The sequence below is a fragment of the Clarias gariepinus genome, chromosome 27, assembly GCF_024256425.1.
Source record: "Clarias gariepinus isolate MV-2021 ecotype Netherlands chromosome 27, CGAR_prim_01v2, whole genome shotgun sequence".
Classification (NCBI taxonomy): Eukaryota; Metazoa; Chordata; class Actinopteri; order Siluriformes; family Clariidae; genus Clarias; species Clarias gariepinus.
Genome location: NC_071126.1, coordinates 10102439 through 10113566, shown reverse-complemented (window position 1 = coordinate 10113566; position 11128 = coordinate 10102439). Strand labels below are relative to the sequence as shown.

The following is an 11128-nucleotide window of genomic DNA, read 5'->3' as shown; positions in this document are numbered from 1 at the left end:
TTTGTGGTACCGCCCGTGTCCCAAATCTGTTAAATAACATGTAAATACAAGAGTAAATATGCAACAGAGTACACAGGATATTCATGGGAAATGCAGGTAATAGGAACACTGAAAGCCACAGCAAACACACCCAGATAGTTCCATGGAGGTCCAGGGTGTGTTTCTTAAGAAATTTATAACATTTTCAACAACAACAAATCAATGAAAGGGTTAAATAATCTGGAGCCTCCTACTGACTTACACCCAGAAACACTATACATTTGGGCATTTACCACACTGCTTATAATACAGTCAGTGGTGTCACTGCTGCATTTTAACCAAGAGCTTTCGCATGTGAGTATAATGAAATTTAGATCTCTTGAGATTAGTAGGTGACATTAAATTAGTGCATGAAAGCATTGCAGGGTTGTTGGTTGATATTTTAAATATATATATTTAAGATATCAACCAACAACCCTGCAATGCTTTCGTGCACTAATTTAACAGTGTGTGTGTGTGTATATATTTAAAAAAAGATACACATTTCACAATTCAAATATCTGTATGTGTTATGAATTAGACTATTTAAAAATGGAGAGTTTGAGCCGTGCTAATAGCGCCTTCGCCCTGGATCTGTACCGGGCCATAAGCGCTGAGAACCCGAATGGAAACCTGTTCATTTCCCCGCTGAGCATCAGCGCCGCACTCAGTATGGTCTACTTAGGAGCCAGAGGAGGGACTGCTGAGGAAATGGCTCAGGTATGAGAGTTTATCCTAAATACATAAAACCAGAACTAATTTTGAATGTCTGGATATGTTAAATTAAGAATGTGAAATTGTGACTACACAGACATAATGAGACATTTTATGAAAAATGTATGCACAAGAACTTGTTTAATGTTTTAAGCAAGGTAAGATAAGGTATAGCTATTTATAAATTATCAATACTTTAAAGGACCAGTGAAGGAAATCACGGGTACAGTGTGTTCCAATCAGAAAAAAGGAAACAAAAAATAGAAATAATAATGTCAAAACATTTTGGTGCATACATTATATCATAAAATTTTAAGCGTTTATTTACTTATTACATGTCTACATTTATTGCTACATAATGTTCTAAATGCTTTGTAATAAGGCATAATCCTGAACCTTTCATGGAACACTTTAACTTGTTTACTATTTAATATGTTCATTATTGTGATAATGACTGTTGAATTTAATAGACGGTCACAGATAAAACTTATTATTATTTTTTTTTTTCTTATTATATTGTTTTAAATTTTGGCAGTGTTTGCATTATTAGATCTAGGATGTTTCACCAGTAGACTAATGAGACCAGACCTGTTCAGATGTTCAGTGAACCATGACATGCTACTTAGTCTGTGTTTTTCATTTAGTATAAAATAAAATTTTCTTCATGGATGTCAAACATTTTAGTCTTTGAGCCTGTTTCATTATCATTGCATTGTAATTTCTGACCTCTTTTATTAATGCCTGATGTATATTTAGGAGCAATGTAAAAATAGTAAGAAATGCATGTAAATGAAATATTTTCTTTATGATTTTGTTGCTCATTGCAGGTTCTATCCTTCAGTTCAGTCCCTGATGTTCACACCAATTTTAAGACTCTCAACTCTGCCATTAACAGCCCCAAAGCCTCCTACAGCCTCCGACTGGCCAACAGGCTTTATGGAGAGAAGACTTACAATTTCTTTTCTGTAAGCCTTCCACAACTGTCCCTTTCCTTTAATTTTGTTTTGTTATAAGAATATGATTAGGATCTTTGATCCGACAATAAAGGACAAATTAGAGATTCCTGACAGTAACCCCAATACTTAACTTACTGTGAGGTGAGAGAGGTATGCATTCTACATTGTTCATTGTTCATTGCACAAAGGCTCCCTGCATCCCTATTTTAATTATCTTCCAAGCCAGACTTCTAGCTAGAGTCTGGAATGTACAAGCATGCACAGTGCCAGTGCCAGTTTGCACACATTTAAGGGTAAAAAACTAAAGGGACTAAGACTATTAAATGTCACATGGAATTATATTGTAGCGTTTTATCGCCGGGAAGGATGGTGGAGAGACGAGTGAGCTTCCTTGCTGCCCAATGCAAATGGCTGGGAGTAATTTATTTAGCATCTCACAATAAGTCACACAACCACACATTCAACACAGATCCACAAGACACACTTCTAACTCACACACACACACCCTGGCCGAAACCACTACCCCAAACACCTTTCCTCGACAGGGTAAACACCTAACAACCCCTCCCGCAAAGCATGATGGTTACTAGTCCCAAAACCCCGCCCACGCCACAATATATTAAGCAAATGTTTTTTCAAATGTTTTATATTTTAGCTTTGACAAAAAAGCCACCTTTTGCTTGGATGACAGTGTCCTGAGTGTGTTGTGTCTTTGTTTCAGGAATATGTGGACTCCACTCTGAAGTTGTACCAAGCTGACATGCAGACAGTAGACTTTATTAAATCATCAGAAGAGTCACGGAAGCTCATCAACCAGTGGGTAGAAGAGAAGACTGAGGGTAAGAACAAAATGTTTTTAGGCATGTAAATATTGCAATTGAGGATGTGTTTTACAAGACAATGGTTAGGTCTTACATGCTGTCTTGCTTTTGGTTTTAGGTAGAATCAAAGATATTTTGCAGCCAGAGACGATCACATCAATGACTCGACTTGCCCTGGTGAACGCGATTTATTTCAAGGGGAAATGGAAGCATGTGTTTAATACTGTATACACTAAAGAGATGCCCTTCAAGATAAACCAGGTCAAAGGCACACAATACACATTAACATTATAGTACTTCAGTTTTCATAATACAGAGAAACCAGTCTTGTTAGGTCATGAACAGTCTTATAAGCATTTGACGGCATATCATACTGTGTATGGCTGTGTATGTGACAAATTAAATGTGAATTTGAATGCAGCTTAACTTGTATTGCTCAATACTGTTTGTTTATGATTAATAGAATGAGTCAAAACCAGTGCAAATGATGTACCAGGAGAGGAAATTCCTTTACAACTACATTGATGAGTACAAGCTGCAGGTGCTGGATTTGCCATATGTGAAGGAGGAACTCAGCATGGTGGTGCTTTTACCTGAGGAGTCTGTGGATGGCTCAGACCCACTTCAGAAGGTCAGCACACACCTCTTTTTAAATTTAGAGCTTTAAATTTTAAATCTTTTTAAAAAAAAAATCCTATTGTGTCCTGAGAAATTATATAATCTGCACATAAAAAAATCTATCGCAGGCTGCCCTGTTAATGCTTTTGGTTATTTTTGGATCACTTTGGAAAACCTGCCACCCTGAGCATAATTTTTTAGATATGCACATAAAACTTGATATCCCATAAGCCCTCTCTCTCAAACAATTCAAGAAACAAAACTTTAGCACATACAGTCACGGAATACGAGTAAACAAAGCACATACTATTACCCTTAAGGTTAAAGCTGGTTACAATTTCTGTGACTGTGAGTTTGTTGTGCAAGGAGGAGCAGCTAGCGTTTTAAAACACACCCCCATTTACATTTAACAGACGCTTTTATCCAGAGCGACTTACATTTTTATCTCATTACACATCTGAGCAATTGAGGGTTAAGGGCCTTGCTCAAGGGCCAAACAGTGGCAACTTGATGGTTGTGGGGTTTGAACCTGGGATCTTCCGAACCATAGTCCAATGCCTTAACCACTGAGCTACCCCTGGCCACACACACTTCTTAAAATCATAGGTGGTATACAGACTCATATCTTTGAAACCCTTTTGGCCTACAAATGAGCCGTTTTTACTGTCTTGTCCAGAAAAAGTGGTGTGCCATTGCACCTTTACACAATTTCCCCAGGAATTCTATTATACTAAAACAGTACCATCATTGTCTCACTAGCACCTGACAGTGTCTGTGTGTTTGTTGTGTAACAGCTGGAGAGTGAACTAACAGTGGACAAGCTGACAGAGTGGACAAATCCAGAGAAGATGGACAGATCATATGAAATACATGTCCATCTGCCCAATTTTAAGCTGGAAGAGCAGTACTCTTTAACAGGGATCCTGAGTAAGATGGGCATGAGATCTTTGTTCCAGGCCGGTGCTGCAAATCTGACAGGCATGAGCCGCCAAGAAGCACTTTTTGTGTCATCGGTGACCCACAAGTCTTTTGTCGAGGTTAATGAGGAAGGCACAGAGGCAGCAGCAGCCACAGTCACAATGGTAATGAAAACCTTGATGTGGATACAAAACAAGTCCTTCACTGCTGACCACCCCTTCCTATTCTTTATTAGACACAACCCTACTAAAAGCATACTCTTTTTTGGAAAGTTCATAGACCCACAGTAGAGACTTACTGCACAAACGTGGCTATTAATAATCAACAACAGCAGACAAATGTGTTAAACAAATTTAAAATTAATATGCTGACTAGTGCTACATATTATTATATACTGACTTTAACAAAATATATATAACAAACTTGTTGAATGTAAACATACAACAAAAAGTTTCATAGAAGAACAGTTGTATTACAGCTATGACAAAATTTCGCCCCCGTCCTGACATCAACATCTCATTAATTCCTTGGCAGCATTCGGCAGCCAAACCCCTCATATTAAATGTAGATAGAAGTAATGACAATATTAACACAATGTTTTTTTAAAGGAAAACTGTCATGATTAAACATAATTAAGAGATATATACATGATAAAGTCCAATGCACAATAAAATGCTTAAATCTAAAATGATGTTTTATCAGTTCTGTTAATTTTGTAATAAAGTCTGATGACAAATACCATATTTTTTATTCCTAAAATATGTGTGGCACAGCTGACAACTTAAGAAAAGTCTGGAGTGAGATTTTGAAAATAATGGCATGGATTTTCTCTTCAACATGTTTATTACCTTTTGAGTGTCTTATGAATATTAAAAAAAGCTACATCATTAAATTCAATGCAAGTATGCTAATGTCACTGTAAATACTGACATGTATTTCCCTCTTTGAATAATACTATGTAACTGGCCCACTGTTTAATTTTACAGCTGGTGCGTCTGCATGCAGCTTTTGTGTGTGATTGATGTTTTCACATGGCTGTAAATGTTGTAGGGATGAACAGAGCCCCCAAAGAGAGCAATCAACCAATCACGCTCCAGAACCTCTCTCCCAGCCTGCAGGGTGCCATCCCGATAACCTTATCTGATCGACGAACATAAAGGAGAATCTGTAAAACAAAGTTGCAGGAAACTTACCCAGGCATGGGATAGGAAGTTTGCTGTGCCTGGAGCCATGCTAAGACCAGATACCTCTAAGTAAACCCAAAAAACAATGGTGTAAATTGGCGATTTGGTAAACAAAGCAGACAATTTTACAGCTTCACCCCGAGTTGGGGGGGAATTCACACTTTGACAGTCTCGTTGACCTCCAGAGCACATGCCTTTCAATAAACACAGAGGTATATGGCATGGACACTATTTTAAACCATCTTTAAAGTGTGCCAGTAGGGCAAACCTTGTATACAGTGGAACCTTGGATTATGAGCATAATTAGTTCTGGAAGCGGGCTTGTATTTCAAAACACTCGTAACCCAAAGTAAATTTTATCATAAGAAATCATGGAAACTCAAATTATTCGTTCTACAGCCCAAAAAAATAAATACTGTACATAAAAATAATTAATACAAAATATAAAGTAAAAATAAAACAAATTAACCTGCACTTTACCTTAAAAAAAAAGTTTAAATAAATCCTGACAGATAAGTGTTTTCTTTTATGTTTGTAGGCGCTGTGTGTGTGTGTGTGCGTGTGTTTGTGTATGAAGATAAAGTAAGAGGAGATTCTTACCCTCAGGCCCTCCCGTCTCCCTCTTCTCACCTTACACAGTAAATCTTCCTCCTTTCTCATTTGAATTTCATACAAACACACAACACATACACAGACATTAACGGAAAGAGTGTTTTGTCTAAAAAATTAGCAAGGAACATCGCTAATGACACTCGTGTGAGCGCATACTTAATGAACCATTGCTTCAAAAAAAACAACAAACAAAAAAACTTACTTTTAGAATCGCGACAGAGCAGTGTTTCTGTGTAGAGCAAAGTGTGTGTATAAAGCAGAGAGGGATGCTTCACATACACACAAACACTAAAGGTGAGAGAGAGAGTGTGTGTGAACTGGCATGGTGTCAGATTACGCATGCGCACACACACAATGACAAGCTGAGGGAGAAAATGGATTTTTAACTTCTCTAATGAGATTTGCTTTGCTTTACACGCGCGCACATGTGTGTTATAAGAAACAGTACATGCAGGCGCTTACAAACACAAAATAAAATATGTTTTACACACACACGTGGTCACAGTGTTATAGTAAACAGTACTCACATGCACGGATGTTAATTATACCAGTGAGAGACGCGCACTAAGACCCAGCAGGGGAGGCAATTACCCACAGTTCCGCAGCAACATGACTTTGTGCCAAAACTACAAACTCCTGGAACAAAGAATGTGTATTATTACAGGAGAACAATGTGGAGCCAGCTTTGCCAATCTCTTTTTTTTTCTTTGCAAGTGTGTTTGTAAAGAAAAGAATATTGTAGCAACCTAGCAAAGACATATACTGTACATAAACACTAGTTAGTTTCCTTTCCAAAGTGTTATTGCCAAATAAATATTTGCTATAAAATTAATGGTAAAAATTAAAAAACAGACATATGACAGATTCTTGTATCCACATGCATAGGAGACCCACCCTCACACTCAACGCTACATTCACATGAAAGATTTACTTTCACTTCGGCAAAGGCAATGTTTGTTTAGCTAGTATATATTTGTGCTGGTAATAAAGAGTTGCATTGTGTCTTTGTAGATTTAGAGAAGGCGTACGACAGTTGTTGTATGAGGAAGTCTAGAGTGGCAGAGAAGTATGTTAGAATGGTACAGGACATGTATGAGAGCTGTAAGACAGTGGTGAGATGTGCTGTAGGTGTGACAGAAGAAATCAAGGTGGAGGTGGGTCTACATCAAGTATCGGCTCTAAGCCCCTTTCTGTTTGCTCTGGTGATGGACAGGATGACAGATGAGGTGAGACAGGAGTCTCCATGGACTATGATGTTTGCAGATGACATTGTGCTTTGTAGCAAGAGCAGGGAACAGGTGGAAGAAAATTTGGAGAGGTGGAGGTATGCTCTGGAAAGCAGAGGAATGTAAGATGAAATACATGTGTGTAAATGAGAGGGACCCAGAAGAAACGGTGAGTATACAGGGAGCAGAGGTAAAAAAGGTGCAGAACTTTAAGTACTTGGGGTCAACGGTCCAGAGCAACGGAGAGTGTGGAAAGAAGGTGAAGAGGCAGGTACAGGCAGGTTGGATTGGGTGGAGAAAAGTTTCAGGTGTGTTGTGCGATAAAAGAGTATCAGCAAGAATGAAAGGGAAGGTGTACAGGACAGTGGTGAGACCAGCGATGCTCTATGGCTTAGAGACAGTGGCACTGAAAAAAAGACAGGAGGCAGAGTTGGAGGTAGTAGAGCTGAAGATGTTGAGGTTCTCCTTGGGAGTGACAAGGATGGATAGGATCAAGAATGAGTTCATCAGAGGGACAACCCATGTAAGATGTTTTGGAGATAAAGTCAGAGAGGCCAGATTGAGGTGGTTTGGACGTGATCAGAGGAGAGATGGTGAATATATCGGTAGAAGGATGCTGAGGTTTGAACTGCCAAGCAGGAGGTCTAGAGGAAGACCAAAAAGAAGATTTATGGATGCAGTGAGAGAGGGCATGAAGTTAGTTGGTGTGAGAGAAGAGGATGCAGAGAATAGCATAGGGGTAGCTCAGTGGTTAAGGCATTGGACTACAGTTCGGAAGATCCAAGGTTCAAACCCCACAACCACCAAGTTGCCACTGTTGGGCCCTTGAGCAAGGCCCTTAACCCTCAATTGCTCAGATGTATAATGAGATAAAAATGTAAGTCGCTCTGGATAAGAGCGTCTGCCAAATGCCCAAATGTAAATGAATAGGGTTAGATCAAGGCAGATGATTCACTGTGGCGACCCCTGAAAGGGAACAGCTGAAAGACAAAGAAAATATTTGTGCTGCGTTGTTTTCTGTTTTACATTATTAATGTTAAATTTTATTTGCTTTGCAAAAATTAATACTCTTTGTAATCTGAGTATATTATAACTGAAATAAAGCTGCCCACATCTGCACACACTTTTCACGTTGCACAGTGCTTTGATTAAAAGGCGAATGAAAGTGAGCGGCAATATGAAAAGCTTTATTTCAGTCATAAAGAGTGGCAACTTTCGCAAAGAGGAAAAAATTTAAAATTAATAAGAGTACCCAGGAAAACACACATACTGTACATACAACAGCTTAATGGCTTGTAAAAACATTTTTGTTTTTAACAGTAAAAAATTCAATTTTGGAGTATATACCCGCTAAGTTGCAAAGTGAACGTGTGTGCCAATGTAAGCAGCTTTATTTCAGGCAAAATATACTAGAATACGGACGATACTAGGTCATTATCATATTGATAATACCTCCGTAGGTAATCGTCAGTAGCGTCATTTTAAAAAAGCTTTATGTCGGTTCACTCTCATAAAAAAAAAGGTAGACAGTGGTACAAATAATGTTTACTGAAGAACAGTTTTGTACCTTTTTAATAAATGTACCCTTAATTATACGGAAAAGACCTCTAATGATACAATTCTTTAACTTTTAATGTACCACTGAATTAAAGATACATAATTGCTCTAACATAATGGGTACAAAATGTTCCGGAGGAGTTTAGTTTCTTTTCAGAACAACACTGAGACTCTGACAAAGAATGAAGGAGGTGATTCCAGCTAGCTGTTACCATGGGTAAGTTATTAAGTTCCTTTTTTTCTCTTTTGTTTCTCTTTTTTCTCTTTTGCATGCTTTCTTAAAAAGAAGCTTGATGTGGCACATGTGGATTATCTTACCAGGATAGCATTCTTTTACCTGGTTGGTCAATTCCCTGCTCAAACTCTGCACTAAATATACATTTATCTTAAACATTGTGTGACAGTGACTATACCTATCTCTTCTTCTCTTCTGCTCTCTCCTCTTGTCTCTCTTCTCTTCAAAATCGTCAACCTGTGAATTAGGTCCTATTAGACACATTTTCTCAAGCAGATAGTTCCAGCAATAACAGAACCCCTATTGAAAGTACTTAACTGTTTACTCAGCAGTGGGTATGTCCCTTAATCCCTTAAATTAGCAGTTATTAAACCACTAATCAAGAAACCTGACATTGACCCCTGTTAGCTTTCCAATTACAGGCCGATATCAAACCTCCCCTTTATCTCAAAAATTCTGGAAAAGGTAGTATCACAGCAGCTATGTTCATATCTACATAGAAATAGCATAAACGAACTGTATCAGTCAGGGCTTAGGCCTCATCACAGCACTTGTTAAAGTAGTACAGTGGGAGTCATGTCAAACAGCCGCTTGGAGCATGACAGGGCCATGACAGGACCATGACAGGACCCCATAACTTCCCCATGCGCTTTCTAAAAAGATGGTTGCAATGCTGTATAATTCCGCCAGATGAAGCATTGACTGCTTCAGTTAACTGCAGTGTCCAGGAAGCCCTATACCGTATCTTTAATATACAGGCAGTTCTTGTACTGTCAACATACAGTGGTTACTCAAGCGGAATGTTTATGCCTGCGCACTCTGTCGGCAACAGCCAAAATAAATCAGTCGCAATTCAAAGTAATTTGTAAAATGACCGCCTGGTGGCGCAAAGGGACTTGTTGCAAAACGGCTGCAATTAACTTTGTTTAGACAGACTCTCTGTTTCTTTCTGTCTATTGTTATTACTAAAGAAAACAGCACATACAACAGCTCAAGGGCTTGAACTAAAACTGAACCCTGTGGAACTCCACTAGAGAACATGCAGAATAATCACCATTTAAGTCTACATACTGATAACGATCGGTCAGATAGGATCTGAGCAGTGGCGATTTCTTTAAGACTGCAAGGGAAGCTCAGCTTACCCTATAATGTCACAAAATTAATGGTCAAATTATGTACTATTGTATTAACATTTTATGGACTAAAAATGTGTTAGAAAACGTTCATCTCAAAGACGAGTTCATTCAAAATCAGTTAGATATAGCAGGTCGGCTGACTTGATTTTCTTCTCATACATTCCCGTAGCGTCACAGTGCATTTTCCCGTTGAAGCCCAGCGTCCATTGACTTCAATGCGGCATTTTTTTTCAGTGCTTTGAAACTAGACGGTCATTGGATAAACGCTGCGATTCTGTCCAGGACGCTGGGCTGCTGCATGATGATTGGAGGAGCTGTTTAAAGGGCGGAACCCCTTTTTTGATTGACAGCATCAGCGCTACAGAGATTTAAGTTCAGTCCTAAGGCTCCCGCACTTAAATCCAACTTAAATCCCGCACTTAAATCCAACTAAAAAGTACTGAAAAGAAAACAAAACTCAGGCTTTATATCCCAGCTTACATCTCGCATTCGCATTCAACTTCACACACACCGGACTGCATTACCCACAATGCATCTCCCACACTGGACTACACTCCCGTAAACTGCTGTCGTACTGTAAATCAACCTCTCTCTCCTCAGATGTCAGTAGTGAATGACGATGGCTGTGTTTGCTATTAACCCAACAACGGTACACCACACTCGCTTAGGCGACATTTTGCTCCAGCATTAAAAAACAATGGCCGAAAACTTTCTTCTCACTCGGGGCGGGTCTTTGCTAAAACACCAGTGCCAATCAACTATAGTAGGAGCGGCCTCTGTTGGTGTAGCGTCACATCGACAGGCATTTGAGATTGGCCTGATTTCAGAAGGGGCACCTTTTTTTAATAATTGAAAAGAAAATCACTGGGCGGCTTTTTATCATTGTAGAGGGGTTGTGTACACACATTTCAGTCCAAACAGCTTGAAAAAGTGCATGTAGGACCGTATGACCCCTTTAAAGATGGAACAGTTAAAGACTTTGTTTCCCCCAAAGTATAAGACGTTTTGCAATTCTATGTTCAGAATATAGACCTGACCAAACATCATTCTAAAGCTGTTGCACTGTGACGTCATTCCTACTACAGCTCCCTCAACAGCTTGTTCGAGCTCCTTCAGTACAGTAGCTCCAAAAG

The 11128-nt window shown here is 38.9% G+C and overlaps 1 protein-coding gene across 1 annotated transcript; it reads left to right on the top strand.

Moving 5' to 3' along the window:
- Positions 1 to 203: 203 nt before the first annotated feature.
- LOC128514937 (leukocyte elastase inhibitor-like) lies at positions 204 to 4349 on the top strand. The gene is made up of 7 exons (XM_053488852.1): positions 204 to 333; positions 560 to 738; positions 1560 to 1697; positions 2410 to 2527; positions 2628 to 2770; positions 2973 to 3140; positions 3922 to 4349. Exons 2-7 carry the CDS (start codon positions 571 to 573, stop codon positions 4333 to 4335), a joined length of 1149 nt encoding a protein of 382 aa, XP_053344827.1. The 5' UTR covers positions 204 to 333; positions 560 to 570; the 3' UTR covers positions 4336 to 4349.
- The last annotated feature ends 6779 nt before the right edge of the window (positions 4350 to 11128 follow it).